Source organism: Ranitomeya variabilis, chromosome 2 (assembly GCF_051348905.1).
Source record: "Ranitomeya variabilis isolate aRanVar5 chromosome 2, aRanVar5.hap1, whole genome shotgun sequence".
In the NCBI taxonomy this organism is placed as follows: Eukaryota; Metazoa; Chordata; class Amphibia; order Anura; family Dendrobatidae; genus Ranitomeya; species Ranitomeya variabilis.
This window is the reverse complement of record NC_135233.1, coordinates 41,347,276-41,366,894: the sequence shown is the minus strand read 5'-3', so window position 1 is coordinate 41,366,894 and position 19,619 is coordinate 41,347,276. Positions and strand designations below refer to the sequence as shown.

Sequence of the window (19,619 nt, the reverse complement as noted above, 5' to 3'; positions counted from 1 at the left end):
TTCCCTGCACATTCAACTTTGATGGGAGGAACTCAGAAAAGGACAGATAAGGGAGTTAAAGACTCACCGTCAGATCGTACGGATGAGCTCACTGATGAATTCTCAGTTATCTCATTAGATAACAAAACGGACAAAAGGGTTATAGAAGGCAAAAAGTGAAAAAGTGCAACATTTTTTATGAAACCCAATTGCAAAAATAATATTTAGCTCCGAATACATGATTTTCAGTAAAAAAAAAAAAAAAAAAAAAAAAAGGTGGACAACCCTTTTAAGCTTAAATCCAGCAATTTCTGATATTGGAAGAGTTCAAAATACAACACATTTATTAAGAGGCATTGCTCATCAAAAATTTGCTATATATATATATATATATATATATATATATATATATATATATATATACAGTATCTCCATTGTGGAAATATAGACGTTTATGCTCTTTATGTATCTTTGCGTGGCCACCCAATGGTTAACATGTGATTGTCGGCATGCTGAGAGTTTTGCTCCCATATTCTAACAATGTATTGAATTTGTATTGTGAGAAACCGGCATGACATTAGGTAAGATTAAACATATCGGTAGGAGAATATTTTATTTATTTATGTATTTGTTTATTATAGCCAATGAATTATCAAATCAAATATTTTTAAAAGGGTTCTTTCCATCTTCAAAAATGTGGTATTGCCAGATCGAGCTTGTAAATACAAACAATTTTGCAATTTACTGCTTCTTCAAATTGTCAGCCGTTCTTGAGATATTAACACTTTTCTTTGGTTTACAGCTCGTTGCCTTGGACACCGACCACCGCTGCTAGACAGAAAAACATGCGTAGTGCACGAGTTATTTTCAATTGAGCTTATAAGCGCTGGCCAGGATCGTAGCAGCGCGTTCACATTCTAATCCTGACCGGTGTCTGCACAGTGCTTACAAGCTACACAGCAACGGTGGTCGGTCTCCTAGGCAACGAGATGTAATCAATAGAAAAGTGTTATTATCTTACCGACAGATGCAAATTTTAATAAGCAGTAAATTGCAAAAGTGCTTATTTTTCGAAGCCCTGTCCGACAATATCCAACTACTGGCACTACTGTACCTCTGATTTCATACTGAGGCATACAAATGCTTTTCTGAAGAATTCTGTATAAATCCAATATATGAAAATGGTGTCATTCTCCATGGAAGACAAGGAAATTTTATTCTTAGGGGGAAATATTTACACACGGAGTCTATATGGCTTCCTCCTAACGCCATAGCCATGAGCTTACATTCCAAGAAAACCCTTTAAAAGGGGTTCCCCGCTTTGGACAACCCCTACTTGTTAGAAAAAATTCTTAATGAGTCGATCACAAAATGGACCCAAGCTGAGATCAACAGTGATCAGCTGTAATCTGAGGCAAAACCTGGCAATAAGTCTTCAATCTCCCTGCAGCACTCCCAGAGGTGAAACGTGGCATTACACGTTGCCCATCTAATGCAGAACAGGACAAGTTTTCCAAAAAGATTTTTATAATCATTTTCCGTTTTGGGTAAAAGATGAGGACCCCCCCCCCCCCCTCTCATTAACACAAAATTTTCTAATTGAACATGCAAAAATGAGTTTTCTAAATTAAAGAATCCCTTAAAAATAAGATTTGTTGATACAGCTCATCCCATCAAATATATATGTGGATTAGTCTGGTTCCTGGGCAATCCACTCCAAGCTGTGAGATTTCAAGCAGCTTTGTTTGACGTGCTGCAAAAGGTTTTTCAATCCAGCAAAGTGAATTAAAAGCAAAAAAAAATTAACAAGGGCATAAAAAAAAAATACTGACGCGTTTCAAGTCCGGCTGACTCTTTATTGTAGATAAAATGATCTATTTACGAAACGCGTCAATATTCTTTTTATGCCCATGCGATTTTAATCAAGTCACAATAAAGAGGGTTTTTTTTTTCGAATTCCTTTAAATTCCAGATTTGGCAGAATCAGCCATTAACGGCATTGATCTTCCGAGAATTCCGTCAGTACGAAGAGAAGAGGCAGCAGATCGCGCACAGCGGCGGCCGTCTGCAGGAGAGAATGCTGCGCGGTTATTGCTTCTCTCCCTCCGCCGCACAATCGTTACGTGAATACAAATAGATTGGAATGAGCGCGGCTTTCATCCCGAGGAAGATAATGAGCGGAGGTGATTTGGCAATTTACCAATCGCGCAGAACTCATTGTTCTTTAATGATCACTGCAGCACTGAATAAAGCCTCCGAAATAAAACAATGCGAGAGGAGAATCTGTGGTGTAACAGCACAAAGGAGCGCGGCGACAAGGCGCTTCATCATGCGGGAAAAAGGGGCAAAGCAAAGAAGGCGCCACTTACTGTTCTTCTTATACATCAGGATCTCAAAGGAGTTCATCTCGTAATTCTCAAACGTCTGTCTGACTTTCTCAATGGTCTCTTTGTCCGTCAACTCCCCATACATAAAACTGGAAAGGAGGAACGCAGATGGGGAAAATGTTACACTTCTTATCTATTTTACTCGCTTATACAGCACCATCATATTACATCCATCATCATCATCACTGCCCCCATTGGGGCTCACAGTCTACATTCTCTATCAGTATGTCTTTGGAATGTGGGAGGAAACCGGAGGAAACCCACACAAACACAGGGAGAACATACAAACTCCTTGCAGATGTTGTCCTGGGTGGGATTTGAGCCCAGGACCTACCATTGTGCCACCGCGATACCAAAATCTATGGAATTGAGTCCTTAGAATCTTCAAAAGATTAGTCTTTCTTACAAGCTTTGCTTTTATTACAGCGCCACTACTGTCCATAGGTAGAGTCTGGTACTGCAGATTAGTCTTAGCTGCTAGAATAGAGCACAGCTTCACAGTTGACCGTATCCATATTATTTTTATAAGAGCTATTTGTATTGAGACTTTTTTTCTTATTTTTATACATTCCATTGTGCCCACAATGAGTCTTGGGTGAGTCTTTGACGCTGCATATTTTCATTGCAGCATTTTACAGTTCCGTCAGAGTGGAGGGGATTTATAGAAATCTGATGCCCGCTGCGCTTCTTTTTTTTACTCAGCGTATACTGACCTGCGGCTCGTGTCAATTTCTCTCTGAGTTTTATATGCGGATTTTCCCCATAGAATTGCATTAGGTAAAAAAATGTATAGGCATTTTCTGTATAATTCCATAGCAAAAATACACTAAAAACACATATACGCCGCACATGATTTTTTTGGCAAAGCCAAATACCAAGAATTATAAAAAAAGTCAAAAACTGCAGCGTAAAAAATGCAACAACAACACAAGTAACCTACTTTACTTAATAGGTGCAGAAAATCCGCAACATCAAAAACGCAATAAAAGCGCGTCGTGGGAACGTGGCCCAAAGGTGGATTTCCAGAAGAAATGTTATAAATATTATTGTCATTATACATAAATCTATTGATGTCTTATTTTTCTTGTCTTAATAGTTGATAATTATAGACAGAGTCCCCAAATCATCACTACGACGGTCCAGTGATGTTAGTCTTTATCAGTGTTTATTACGGACCGTTTACATGGACCGACCGGCAGCCGAACATTTACAGAGCGGCGGTCACTTGAATACCTGTTTACACAGGCAGAACAAAGTAGATGAGTGTATATACTAGATCGCTCAGTGCACACAGGATGCAATATTTCTCGGCAGCACAAGTCCTGTTTACACGGGACAAGGCGTTGCCGAGAACGATCAACTTTTGTGCTGCAGAAAAGATAGTTTTGCTCGTTCATCGGGTGATCGGCAGTTTACGTGGTAAGATTATCTTACAGTGTGAGCGCCCCTTTAGCCTCAGCAGTTTTTCCTTTATAAAGTCCTGTGTATGCACCTTTATTTCAGGTCCATTTCCGACAAATGCACAACGCACTAATGAAGCCAGTGGTTTGTCACTTGGAAGAAATTAACAGCGCGGGATGCCAAAGGGCTTGGGGTGACATACTCCTTCATCAGCGACATAATAAAATGTTGTGCCGTGATTTCTTTAAACACTTTTTTATTTACGTAATTTTTTTTAGTAACTTTAAAGGACTATCTATCTATGTGACAGTACAATACAGTCTGCACCAGTAAAATCTGACACATACAGGTGTAATGGCCTAAGGACTGACAGTAACTGGGCAGTACGCAATCTACATTAAAGAAAATCTGTTTTTGTTCTATATCCTTATGTAGAGACAGAGACCCTGATTCCATCGATGTGTCACTTAGTTTTCTGGGTGCCTCAGTTGTGATAGAATCACAGCATTAGCTGCAGATCTAGCAGAGCTGTGAATGCTGAGCCCTGTATAACCCCGGCCACACTGCTGATTGGCAGCTTTGTGTGTACTATATCCTGACAGACAGCTGCTAATCATTACTGGGGGTGTGGTTAGACTAGGGCGGAGCGAGGCAGCTGGTTAGACTAGGGCGGCGCGAGGCAGCTGGTTAGATATCATGTAGATCAAATACTGATTTTATTGAAACAAACACCAAGCTTAGTAAGTGATGCATCACTGGAATCAGGGTCTCTGTTCCTAAGTCATGCTGCTTTCAGATTACAAAGCAGACCTGCTGATGGATTTCCTTTAACTGTAGTGCAGAAACGGTTAACCGGCCATGGTCAGAGATGTCCCTTCTATTGTAGACCCTCAAAAATTGCGGGAACGTTTCTGAGCGTGGCCGGACCAGAATCTATATAAAATGCTGGTACTTCCTATTAATATGCCATAAATATCCCAGATGGGAACACCTATGAAAATCTAGACTATGCCATCTGTTCCTTATTTACAGAGATAGGTGTAAGAACATAAAAAGGACATTACAGTCTTAGGCTATGTTCACACTAGGCGTTTTTTCATTTTTTGTAATGCGCTTTTTATGCAACTTTTCAGCTGTGTTTCTTTATCAGCATGATAAAAGAGATAAATGTAGCACAACAAAACGCAGGAAAAAAAATGTACCAAAACCGCAGCAAATAAGGCAGTAAAACCTGCATTTTTGCCACGGTTTCTTTCCAGCCAAGAGATCATGTTTTGAAAGATCAGAAAACACGCCCAGTGTGAACACAGCCTTACGGCATTACAGGTACACTGACATGAAGAATAGGTTATTTCTTACCTGCATGTGCTACTTTTTTGCATAACTTCTGCCCGGTGGTAACCTGACAACTTGCAGAACCCGTCATTGCTGTAGACAATGGGCCAGTCCACTATCTGGGCATTACCCAAGACAAAGTTTGTCTCTGTTCCAAAAAGACAATAAAGACAATATTTAACTGGAGTGACTATAGGGCTACAGTAACCTTTTGTGATCCATCCAACATTGACGTCACATTGAATACCTGACAATATATATGTACTTTCTATTACACAAGCTCTGTATGGTTTTACTCTGTTCTATGAATTTTCACTTTTAAGAAACAGATTCCTGCAGCCACCACTAGGGGGAGCTTATGAGTTTACTGCATACTGATTCTAAATGGCATAACTACAAAAAAATCTGGTGATGACTTTACAGCTCCCCCTAGTGGTGGCCAGAATTTTATTACAGTATTTTAATATGGAAAGGAGATTTTGAGCTCCAGAAAGAAATCTCTGTACACACACTAAGAACTTCTAGTATGGCTGACCCCACATTTTCACCTGGGTATGATTATGCTTTAAAAATGATGAGGGTCTCAGCAATGGGACCCCCAGTGATAATACGTTATGGCATATTTGAGCAATATCAAACTTGACATAGAACCCCTTAAAGGGGTTGTTCCACAAATTATATTTATCACTTATTCATAGTCTGATGGCCGAGGGAGGCCTCACCTCTGGGACCCCCATAGATCACTAGAGCTGTTAGATAACTGCAGTGAAGAGGAGTTTGAATGGCGCCGCGGTTATACATGTTCATAACGACGCTCTGTTCAATGGTCACAGGGGTGATGGAATGAGCGGAACTTTGGATTGGGTAGGGTAGGACCCCAATAGTTTAAGCCCCCCCCCGGTATCATGCATGTACTGCTTATTCTGTGGACAAGTGATAAATATCATCAGATATTTCATTATGCGATGACCTCTAATAGTAACCCAAACATTTAATTGTCAGCAATTAGAAAAATGGTGAGTAATCAAAAGACCAAGTATTTTGTAAATTTACACAATTTGAGACTCAACAGTTTAAAAGAAAAAAAAAAGGTCTTTGTTGCCCGTAGCAACCACAATTCAAATTTCAAATTTTTAAATAGGTAAAAGGGAATCTGAGCTGTGTTTGGTCGCTATGGGCAACAGAAGCAGTTATTTCCTATAGTCAGTTTGAAAAGTATAAACATGAAGCCCAGTTATCTGCATTTCCATCCGATACGACCTGACGCCCCCTTATCTGTCATAATATCTGGGCGTAATATTGCTCCACAATGCTGCACGTCACAGCTTAACGGGTGACATTTTCAATACAAGTTTACTATGAAGAGGAAATGTTCAATAAAACCTTGCTGGAATATTGGATCAATCAGAATCCATGACACTAATGTGAACGCAGTCTTAAAGGGATTTCCAAGATTATAAAAACATCGATACCTCCATCCTAAAACAGCATCGATTATCTCCAGGCTGTGCTCCTAAGGGTAAGTTCACACAGGACGTTTTTGCTGCCTATTTTTTTCTGCAGCAAAACCTGATCATCTTGGAGGGAAAGAAGCTGCCTCAAAAACGCAGGTTTAGGTGAGTTTTCGGTGCCTTTTTTTTCCTCTTTGTCCAGGCTAATGTCCTTGTATTTTCAGCAGCAAAAACGCAGCAAATAATGATACCTGCGTTTTTGCTGCAAAAACGCTGAAAGCAGTGACATTCTCTATGTCAAAAAAACGCGGCAAAGCACAAAATACTGATCAAACAAAAAACCAATGTGTGTGCATGAGATTTCTGAAATCTCATAGGCTTTGCTGGTACTGTAAAAAGCAGCTAAAAATTAGCATAAAAAAACGCAGCAAAAACGTCCTGTGTGAACTTTGGGCTGCAATACCAGACATAACCAGTAGACAAAAGTGGAGCTGTTTTTGAAAGAAGGTAGCCATTTTTTTCTAATACTGGACAACCCCTTTAAAGAGGTTGTCTATGTAGATATCCCCTTTTTACTATGCTCTATATAAGTTAATAAATGTAAAAGAGGCAGGGGGTCCATTGGGTCCACTCTAGTAGTTGCAAAACTTGACAAAATGGCTCTAACTATGGTGGACCTGGCAGTGGTGCGAAGGGTGTCAAGTAATGCCTTTAAAGAGAAGTAGGAGATAGACGTTCTGGTAGATCGCTGTGAAAAACCCTTTCTCAAGCGTTAACTATAAAACTGAACATAACATGCTTTTATGGATAATGTGAGGAAAGAGGTGACTTCTTTTCTCACTTTATTGCTAATAGGGTCCAGATTGCATTGTAGGACCCTCATAATAAAGATTTTCCAAACAGGAAAATCATTTCACTTGACACCATTTACTAAAAAATGCAGAACTTTTTGAAAAAGAATGTCCAGAATTAGGAAAGCATCGCTTCATTGTTGTAAAAACAGCGCCGCACCTGTCCATCATTGGTATTGCACCTCTGCTCTATACACCACATAAAACATATAAATGGAAGCGGCGCTGGGTTTTGGGAGAAAGCAGCCATGACTTTGAAATTCCAGAAAAAAACTTTAGGCCATGTATATACTGAGTTTTTGGAGCAGAAACTATAAATCCTCCTCAAAAACTTAAAATGCCTCAAATCTTGGAGTTTCTGCCCTATCAATAAGCATAATATGATCCTATAGGTCAAGGGTGGGGAACCTTTTTTTCTTCCGAGGGCCATTTGGATATTTATACCCCACATATCTACTTCAAAATTACCTGCTATATTTGGTCAAACAAGTAATTCAGCCACATCTAATGTGACGACTGGAGCTGCTTTTCTTTGGTGAGATGTGTGATGTTAGGTGTAGGTGGTAGTGATGATGTTGCTACTCGCAACTGATTTTTCAGGTTTGCATTGGTCTGGAGCACAGTCAACCTTTTGTGATGATAAGTTGTTCTGAACACAGATATATATTACACTGCAAGTCTCCTCAAAGTGATAAAGTAATCACTACTCACATAACGTTTATAGAACTCAAGCAGTGGGAGGTCTGCAGTATACATCACATAAGAGACACTGAGACTGCTGTATATGCATCGCATAAAATACACTGGGGCTGCAGCATTTACATGACATAGTAGACACTGGGGCTGTTGTATACATCACATAGGAGACACTGTCACTGCTGTAAATACATCACATACAATACATTAGGGTTGGAGCATACATTACATAGGAGACAGTGGGGTTGTTGTATACATCACATAGGAGACACCAAAACTGCTGTATATACATCACATAAAATACACTGGGGCTGAAGCATATGCATAACATAGTAGACATTGGGGCTGGTGCATACATCATGTAGGAGACATCAAGACTGCTGTATATACATCACATACAATACATTAGGGTTGGAGCATACCTTACATAGGAGACAGTGGGGCTGGAGCATATATATAACATACTAGATATTCGAGCTGGTGCATACATCATATAGGAGACAATGGGGCTCGAGCATATACATCACGTAGTAGACACTAGGGCTGGTGAATGCATCACATAGGAGACACTGGGGCTGCAGCATATATATCACAAAAGAGATGCCAGGACCAGAGTATATACATCACATAGGAGACACTGGGGCTGGAGCATATACATAACATAGTAGACACTGGAGCTCGTGCATACATCACATAGGAGACACTGGGGCTGCTGTATACATCACTTAGGATACACTGAGGTTTGTGTATATACAGTGGGAAAAAAAGTATTCAGTCAACCACCAATTGTGCAAGTTCTCCCATTTAAAAAGATGAGAGAGGCCTGTAATTGACATCATATGTAGACCACAACTATGAGAGTCAAAATGAGAAAACAAATCCATAAAATCACTTTGTCTGATTTTGCAAGATTTACTTTGCAAATTTTTATGGGAAATAAACATTTGGTCATTAACAAAAGTTCATCTCAATGTTTTGTTATATATCCTTTGTTGGTAATGACAGAGGTCAAACGTTTTCTGTAAGTCTTCACAAGCTTGCCACACACTGTTGTTGGTATGTTGGCCCATTCCTCCATGCAGATCTCCTCTAGAGCAGTGATGTTTTGGGTCTGTCGCTGGGCAACACTGACTGTCAACTCCCTCCAAAGGTTTTCTATGGGGTTGAGATCTGGAGACTGGCTAGGCCACTCCAGGACCTTCATATGCTTCTTATGAAGCCTCTCCTTCGTTGCCCTGGCATGGCCCATCCATGTTTTATCTTTAATGCCCTTGTTGATGGAAGGAGGTTTGCACTCAAAATCTCACGATACATAGCCCCATTCATTCTTTCATGTACACGGATAAGTTATCCTGGTCACATTGCAGAGAAGCAGCCCCAAAGCATGATGCTGCCACCCCCATACTTCACAGTAGGTATGGTGTTCTTTGGATGTAACTGCATTCTGTCTCCTCCAAACACAACGAGTTTTGTTTCTACCAAACAGTTCTAATTTGATTTCATCAGACCATATGTCATTCTCCCAATACTCTTCAGGATGATCCAAATGCTCTCTAGCAAACTTCAGATGGCCCCAGACATGTACTGGCTTAAGTAGGGGGACACATCTGACACTGCAGGATCTGAGTCCCTGGTGGCGTAGTGTGTTACTGATGGTAGCCTTTGTTACGTGGTCCCAGCTCTATGCAGGTCATTCACTAGGTTCTTGTGATAATTTTGACCCCACGAGGTGAGATCTTGCGTCAAGCCCCAGATCGTGGGAGATTATCAGTGGTCTTGTATGTCTTCAATTTTCTTATTATTGCTCCCACAGTTGATTTTATCACTCCAAGCTGCTTGCCTATTGCAGATTCAGTCTTCCCAGTCTGGTGCAGGGCTACAATTTTGTTTCTGGTGTCCTTCGACAGCTGTTTGGTCTTCACCATAGTGGAGTTTGGAGTCAGACTGTTTGAGGGTGTGCACAGGTGTCTTTTTATACTGATAACAAGTTCATACAGGTGCCATTACTACAGGTAATGAGTGGAGAACAGAGGAGTCTCTTAAAGAAGGAGTTGCAGGTCTGCGAGAGCCAGAAATCTTGCATGTTTTAGGTGACCAAATACTTATTTTCCAACATAATTTGCTAAATAAATCTTGCAAAATCAGACAAGGTGATTTCTGGATTTGTTTTCTCATTTTGACTCTCATAGTTGAGGTCTACCTATGATGTCAATTACAGGACTCTCTCATCTTTTTAAGTGGGAGAACTTGCACAATTGGTGGCTGACTAAATACTTTTGTTTCCCACTGTACATCACATAGGAGACACTGGGACTGGTGCATATACAGTACATAGGAGATGCTTGGGCAGGAGCATATACATCACATAGAAGACAATGGGGCTGGAGCATATACATCACATATGAGATGCCAGAGCTATAGTATATACATCACATAGGAGACACTGGGGCTGTTGTATATACATCAAATAGGGATGTTGGGGCAGAAGCATATACATCACATAGGAGACACTGAGACTGCTGTATATACATCACATAGAATACACTGGGGCTGGAGCATAAATCACATAGGAGACACTAGGGCTGAAGTATATACATAACATAAAAGGCACTGGAGCTAGTGAATACATCACATAGAAGACACCGAGACTGCTGTATATACATCACATAGGATACACTGGGGCTGGTGTATACATCACATAGGATACACTGAGGTTTATGTATACACATCACATAGGCGACACTGGGACTGGTGCATATACAGCACATAGGATACACTCGGACTGATGCATATACAGCACATAGGAAATGCCGGAGGCTGAGCATATACATCACATAGGAGACATTGGGGCTGCAGCATATACATCACATAGGAGACATTGGGGCTGCAGCATATACATCACATAGGAGATGCCAGGGCCGGAGTATATACATCACTTAGGAAACACTGGGGCTGTTGTATTTACATCACATAGGAGACGGTGGGGCAGGATCATATACATCACATAGGAGACACTGGTGCAAAGTATATAAAATAGGAGACATTGGGAATTGAGCATACATCACAGGAGACAATTTGTAGCTTGTGCACACATCACAAGAGACACTTTGGGGCTAGTGCATACATCACAGGATATACTGGGCTGCCCCTGCTGTCTTTATCTGTGGGATAGGAACGCATTGCACGCTATCTCCGTCCACAAAGTACATCCAGACGCTGCTTCAGGACATATTCCTTCATTGAATGTGCCACAGCGTTCAATAATTCAAGAAGAAATTGAAGGACCACCAGTTGGGAACACATGGCTGCCAGCCCGAGCACTTCGGTCCCCGGGAATCTGCTGGGGAAGCCAAAGAAAAGGCCATCGTGGGCCATAAACGGCCTATGAGCCGGAGGTTCCCCACCCTTGCGTTAGGTGGTCACTGCCTTATTGAAAAGTCCATGGTATCACAAGAGAAGAGATATTACTTCTACTGGGTGTCCCTAATATTCCTTATTCCCATTTTCTTGCATTCTGTCACCTCGTCTTAGAAAGTCCTCCGTGCCCCCGTTTATGATCAATTAAAAGGTCTCATACTCCATAAATTGGCTCCAGCCCAGGGCAGAGATATGGATCAGTTTTACTTTAATGGGAATCTTTTATGCAGAAGTCGGATCAGATCTGGCTCTTGTTTAAATAAACCCAAAGCTGCTTAAGGGATTAAGGTGCTACAGCATGACATCGCAATAACTGTGCAGGGGGATTACACCGTGGGGGAAACTACAGCTTTAAGAGTGTGACAGCACCTCATAAACAGGTTTAATCTACTTGTGGATGGTAATCCCGAAAACCTCGCTGAAACGATCGTCTTAAGGAACAGAAAAGTAATCACTCAACCTAATGCGATAGGGGCTTAATAAGGGTCATGTATACCTCAGTAAACAGCTTTTTGTATTTCTTCCTCCAATGCAATTTGATTAAGAAGACGAAGCAACTTTGCCAAAAATTCATACAATTCTCCTACCGTATTGTGTATAAAGCTCCAAAGCAGACTGATGTGTCGCCATAGTAACAGACTACAAATATCTGTGTAGTCTGACCTTGCAGTCAGAATCCCTTCCTGTCCCCTATGTCATAGCTTACATTTAAAGGCCCCATACACATTAGATACTTGTCGGCCAACCACTCATATCTCCTTTATACCCAGGGGGCCCCCATACACATTAGATTTTTTTCCGATCCCGCTGATATCAGGTAGTTTGGACAACTTTAATCTAAAGTGTTTGGAGACTCTAGCTCTAGAATGATGTGCCTACGTCTGCAACAATGATTTGACCATGTAACAACCTTTTATTGCCAATAAAAAATATATCCTTAAAGGTGTTGTCCTGAATCTTAAAGGCATATTTCCATCTTGAATATTTATGGCATATCCACAGGATCTCCATCTACCTGGAGAAAAGGACCTCATCTTATGCTGCTGGGAATGGAATGATGGCCAAGCTTGTGCATCTGTCGCTACTAACTTCTGAAAGTTACTGCGACCCACATTTATCAAACACATACAGTATAACACATCCCCTGGATATGCCAAAAATGCCCAAGATAGGAATATCCCTTTAAGAAAGCACCCTAACAGAAGAAAATGTAATAAAATAAGCATAACGTGCCTATAAATCCTCTCCTCTCTAGGTCCATTGATCCATTTGTCCTCCAGTGATGATGTCACCTACATCCACATGACCGCTGCAGCTAATCACGAGGCTCAGTGCTCTTACGGCACTTATAATTGTATCAGCACTTAAGCCAGTGATTGGCTGCAGCAGTCCCATAAATGAATGTGACGTCATCACTGAAGGATAAAATTGTAAAAAAGTTGTCGGGGGATTGACAAAGTGAGGTGAGATCATTTTTATTATGTTTACTGCTGTTAGAGAACTTTGTTAAATCCCCAAAATGTTGGAATAATTAGAACAGAAACTTCTGAAAAACAATATCCTAAAAATTGTAATATAAGCTGATAATATCTGTGTATAACAGAATAAATACAATAAAATGTGAAAGACGAGATTTCAATAAGATAAATTGTATAATAGAAGAAATGTAATCAAGAGAGAGAAAATCGACATCAAGAAATAATTGTCCTATATCTGTACATACAGGGGAATTACAGGCGAGTTTCATATATGATGCTATCTATCTATCTATCTATCTATTATGCATCATATATCTATATCTTTCTATTATCTATCATATATCTATTTTCTATCTATTATCTATCTATCATATATCTATTATCTATCTACCGTATCTATCTATTATCTATCATCTATTATCTATCTACGGTATGTCTCTATCTATCTATTTTCTATCTATTATCTATCTATCATATATCTATTATCTATCTACCGTATCTATCTATTATCTATCATCTATTATCTATCTACGGTATGTCTCTATCTATCTATTTTCTATCTATTATCTATCTATCATATATCTATTATCTATCTACCGTATCTATCTATTATCTATCATCTATTATCTATCTATCTATCTATCTATTATCTATCTATTATGAATCATATATCTATATCTATTTATTAGCTATCATCTATCTATCATATATCTATTATCTATCTATCTTTTCTCTATTATCTATCATCTATCTATTATCTATCATCTATGTCCTATCTATCTATTATCTATCTATCTCCTATCTTTCTATCTATCTATCATCTATCTTTTCTCTATCTATTATGTATCTATCTGTTTATATTTCTCTATTTATCTATATATTTATATTTCTTTATCTTTCTATTCATTTTTCTATCTATCTATCTATCTATCAATCTATTATCTATCTATCTTTTTCTTTATGTTTCTATTTCTCTACCTATTTCACATATTTCTAGATATGTCACTATTTATTTGTCTAACTCAAATCTTTCTATTTATCTATGTTTTTGGAATATTTGAGGCTTTGTGGAGTAGTAATATGTCGTCCATAGCTTCCTTCACTTGGGGTTTAACCTTACCTCAATATTCTAATGATTTTTTCGATTTGAGCACAAATAACATCCAATACAAATAAACATATACTTTGTGTAAGTTTTATACATTTTTTTTTAGATTTACTGTATCTTAGCAAATACTTGATACCACCATACCTTGGAGGAAGCCCTAACGACCTCCAAAGTTCTTAATTTTTCATAAACATATATTGTCAAAGCCACACATGCATCACAGAGTCTATACATGGAAACAGGAATACACGTGTACAAACATAACCATAGAATTAGTAGGACTGGGGCACCTGTAAAACACATACATCATGGAAGCATAAGTGAACCTATTCAGCAGAGACCTCAACTCAAGCTTGGTGGTTACCCTTTATCTATGGTAGAGCCATCTGATATTTTATCCTTAGGAAATGTCAATAATATCACATTGGTGATGTCTTACTTTATGCACAGCTAGCGACCTACTGATTAAAGGGACGGTGGTGCACGAGAAGCTACACACATTGAATAGTGGCCATGAATGGTACTGCAAGTTTTCTCCCATTTCTTCATATGGGAAAGTGCTTGCAGTACCGCTCATAGCCACTATACAATGTACGGCGCTGTGCCACATCCTGTATGATGCAGCCCCTTTAATCAGCTGATGGTGGGGCTTTTGGGAGCTGGTCACCACCAATCCAATATTAACGACCTTTCCCCTAGTGGAGGCTCCCAGTATTACATCATTTAGGGCTATGCAGGGAATTTGGAGCTCTGAGCGCTATAAAGATATGTTAAGGAATTAACCCCCTCTCTCCCAAAATTTTGGACCTGAAAGCCAGATATTAAAAATCGGACGTGCCGATGTACTGTAATTGATATTCTGAGAGATTATGGATCCATATGGATAAACCATATCCCATGTTCAGCCCTGACTTGGTTAGATCTGCTGTTGAATAGACTGCACTCATTAACTACACGTTACATAGATGTTTGGTTGGGACATACAGAGAGAGGTATGGATTCTACACACATTAGACTCTAGTTCTAGGCCAAAATCTGTTATTTTACAGGAACTTGTCCTAGCAGGGAACATACAGAGCGGAAGGCAGAAGCCTCGACATATGAGATTGATGTGAACGTCACCGATATCTGCGGCATGGAAGTTTGTAAATTAACAGACATTGGTACAGAACGTATATAAATATATATATATATGGCACCAGGGATGGATTGGGGAGTAAGCTTTAATGGAATACATTATATTTATATATGCAGCACCGTTGTACCTGTCTGTCTATGAGATAATGTCCAGACTGAAAGTTAAAGAAGAAGAAAACAAGTTAAATGCAATTAATGATAAACTGATAATTATAATGAATGATCAATTAATTACATAAAAATTTAAAAAAATGATTACAACTTGAGTCTTACAAAAAAAAAATAGGACCTGCCATGATGATATAATACTGCTACTACTATACTACCAAAGTGCAATGGAAATCAGAAGGAATGTAGATGTAGCAGACGCCAACAAGGGCACAACTATGGCGGGTACAGAGGCTGCGGTCGTACCCGGGCCCTGGAGACGAAAGGGGCCCAAAAGCTTTCTCTAGCCTATATGGGAAGACCAATACTATTAAAGATAGATGGGGACTCTGTTGGAGACTTTGGATTGAGGCCACGAGCTTCTAGTTACGCCACTGGTCGCCATTCGCCAACATAGGGTGCCATGGGGGGCTACACTATTAACAGAGCGGTCATATTAGCGGCTGCTACATCTGTATCACTAACACAGGAGAAAGCAGAAACTTTACTTACGTTACTGGTCAAACACATATCACTGTGTTCCATGTTATTCTGCGCAGCGTCAAAACCTCTGGAACCACAAGATATGGGCCACGTAGTAGTAACCCTCCCCCGAAAACATCAGTTCTCTAAACAGACCATCCCTGATCTACATCAGATTTACCCATGATGACTTTTCAATGCCTTTATACGCTACGTACATTGACCCACTTTTTTGACAGGACCACCACCCTCAACAGTGGCGTAGTGTAGGTTGCCAGCATCCAGGGCAAGATATGTATTTCGCACCTGTCCTCTTCCAGCGGTCCAGTACTGAACCCCTTAATCCCCCAAGCACATGTTGTAATTTGAATTAAATTAAATTTCTATATGTAACAATTATATTACTCTATCCCTAACCCTTCACGTAACCCTAGCCCTAAACCAATGCTTAACCATAATTTTAAGCCAAACCCTAACCCAATCCCTAGTCCTAATACAAGCTAGGGTTAGAAAATAATGCAAAACCATAAAAGTAGCTCTCCGTAATGACTGAAGATCATATTGATCCATCTGCACTGCATAAGATTCAATACTGTCTTCCTTCAATAGCTGCTCATATTCTGACATCTCAGTGGCTACTTATGCAGATGAGATTGACCCAGCGACCCAGATAACAAAGCTCACAGCATTATACTGTTATAATGAGCTTTGTCATTTTGGTCGCTGCCTATGCAGAGCGCAGCAGGCGATGACACACTTATCTTGCTTGCTGCACTGTGAATAAGAAGCATCGGTCAGGCAGTCACCGCACTGCACCAAGCAAAAGCATTGCTTGCAGAAAGAGATAACTGAGGGCACTACCAAATAAATCAGGAAAAGCCAGGCATATACTTAGAAAAGTACAAACATCACGTAAAAGAAGAATGCAAATGCATTGGGGTCACCACAAAAAAAAGTTATTACAAATAGCATGAAGGAGGCACAAAAAAACACGACAATATAAAAACATTTAAAAAGCCAATAGGCTATGTATACATGAATGAGGTGCATCTGGGATAAGAATACCACCTATGCTTATCTGCACAGGATACACAATTCAAGGGTAGAAGCTTCTAAAACCAGATACAATAACGATCAAGGAACTGAACACAACATGAAATATCAAAATACCCCAAAATAATAATAAGATGATGTCAAGGATACACAGTCAGCCAGAGGGTCACACAACTCCCACCACTGTTACCACTTTGTCACTGTCTTCAATCGTCAGGGCAATTACGCAATAGTCTGACGAGTGTTGGACGAGGCCATGGCTGCTTCCACTACTAGACCGGTTATTGGAGAACATTGAGTGTATGGTATATACACCTCTGATTCCAAAGTATGGCATATACAGGTACCCCCATACGGTCACTGCCAGCTTTGCAGTAGAAAAAAGAACTACCAGCTGCCACCACCAATCGTTTATACAGGCCAATTGGACACCCGTTACAGGTAGTGTATGGCTTTAGGGGTGCGGTTTACAGAGCAAGAGGAACAGAGCCATTAAATTTATATATTTCATCCAGAAAGAAAGTGTTTATAAAAAATATACAAAGATGATACGAAATAGGAACAAGCAATTCAATATATACAATAGCATAAAATAAGAAGGAATAACAAAAGAAAATGACTAAACTTGATGTCATGAAAATAGTTCCGATTTATAGAGGGAAGAACCTCAGTGAAACATGGATCAATCCTACACAGCAATGTATCTTCCTGGCATTGAACGAGGATGATAATTGGTATTGGCTTTTTATTAACAAAAGTTACACTCAGATACCTCCCATCTGGTGACTCAAAACAAGGGTGGACTTCAAAGAATTATGGGATGTGTCTTAGTCTTAGAAAATTATGAGATTCCCAACTTTTACGCCCCTGGAGGTCCCAGGATGGAGATATTACCATCATCTTTCCTATTAAAATTTTATCTGTTCATAGGTAGGAGACATGATATAGATATTTGGCATTTACTGGCTGATACATTTGGCAGAACCCCGGGAATCGCACAGCGATGCAAAACGATACTTCACCATTTCATCACTTTTCCAAAAAATATGACTGACCTATCTATTATATCGGCACAGTTCATAAAATCGCACTTCGTAATTTCTATAAGGTAGTTAAAAGATTTTACGTTTTCTTTTTAGCTGGGGCTCTTATCTACCGGTTGTAAATCTGCCCTTCTCTGCAATGCATTGTGCATTCAAGCTAACATTGGCCTCAGATCTGCTAGTCGTTAGGATTTTCCTTAATTACCTGTTTCCAAATGAGGGGGTCAGCTGCATAGGAGTCATGTAAAGGTAACTTGTTAGATTGCAAACTCTTCGTTAATTATGAGATTTCTTATAGATTTGCAATCATATCTATAAAAGATGGCAAAAGAAAATATCTCGACTATAAAAGATTTTGATAAAATAATGTAAATGTTATGAAATATCATAAAATATCAAAAATGCCCCAAATTAATAACAAGTTGAAACCAAAAGTATATCTAAACTGTGAATAAACTTGAAGTGATATGAAAAATAATACACATGAACAACCATGAACCCTGGATAGTACAAGTGATCATAAGGCCGGCGTCACACTCAGCGTAAGACAATACGGTCCGTTTTTTACGGCTGTAATACGGAGAAATGTTCCCAAAATAGTGATCCGTAGGCAGGGTGTGTCAGCGTATTTTGCGCATGGCATGTAATCCGTATGGCATCCGTACTGCGATATTTTCGCGCAGGCTTGCAAAACCGACATCTAATGGATTTATGTGCTCAAATGTTCGAGAAAACATATATCCAGTATATATATATATGTCATTGAGACACATATATATATTCTGTGTTTATATTTAATTCAGCGCGATATATGTTAAAAGCCGGTAATTCAATTGCCGGCTTTTCATTTCTCCTTCACAAACCCCACAGGATATGAGACATGGTTTACATACAGTAAACCATCTCATATCCCCTTTTTTTGCATATTCCACACTACTAATGTTAGTAGTGTGTATGTGCAAAATTTGGGCGCTGTAGCTGCTAAAATAAAGGGTTAAATGGCGGAAAAAATTGGCGTGGGCTCCCGAGCAATTTTCTCCGCCAGAGTGGTAAAGCCAGTGACTGAGGACAGATATTAATAGCCAGGAGAGGGTCCACGGTTATTGGCCCCCCCGTGGCTAAAAACATCTGCCCCCAGCCACCCCAGAAAAGGCACATCTGGAAGATGAGCCTATTCTGGCACTTGGCCACTCTCTTCCCACTCCCTGTAGCGGTGGGATATGGGGTAATGAAGGGTTAATGCCACCTTGCTATTGTAAGGTGACATTAAGCCAGATTAATAATGGAGAGGCGTCAATTATGACACCTATCCATTATTAATCCAATTGTATGAAATAGTTAAATAACACACACACATTATTTAAAAGTATTTTAATGAAATAAACACACAGGTTGTTTTAATATTTTATTGCTCTCTCAATCCAGCTGAACACCCTCGCTTGGCAAAATAATAAACCCACAATATACATACCCTCAGATGACCTGTCACGTCCCACGAGGTAATCCATCTGAAGGGGTTAACTCAATTTACAGGCAAGAGCTGCGCTAAAGCACTCGCTCGTGCCTGTAACCCCCGGGGAATGAATGAAAGCTGAGTGATCTGTACTTACATTGAGTTGCGGTGAGGCGCCCTCTGGTGGATGAACTCATGAA

The 19,619-nt window shown here is 39.7% G+C and overlaps 1 protein-coding gene across 2 annotated transcripts in view; it reads right to left on the bottom strand.

Moving 5' to 3' along the window:
• The window catches only part of KCNH1 (potassium voltage-gated channel subfamily H member 1), a 335,988-nt gene that overhangs the window by 277,881 nt on the left and 38,488 nt on the right, over positions 1 to 19,619 (bottom strand). Inside the window, exons 2-4 of one of the 2 annotated variants that reach the window (XM_077282323.1) lie at positions 15,369 to 15,395; positions 5,127 to 5,250; positions 2,349 to 2,455 (exon numbers count right to left, since the gene is read on the bottom strand). In XM_077282323.1, coding sequence (XP_077138438.1) covers positions 2,349 to 2,455; positions 5,127 to 5,250; positions 15,369 to 15,395 — 258 coding nt within the window. The remainder of the gene's footprint in view (positions 1 to 2,348; positions 2,456 to 5,126; positions 5,251 to 15,368; positions 15,396 to 19,619) is intronic. The other variant, XM_077282324.1, reaches the window with a different exon arrangement.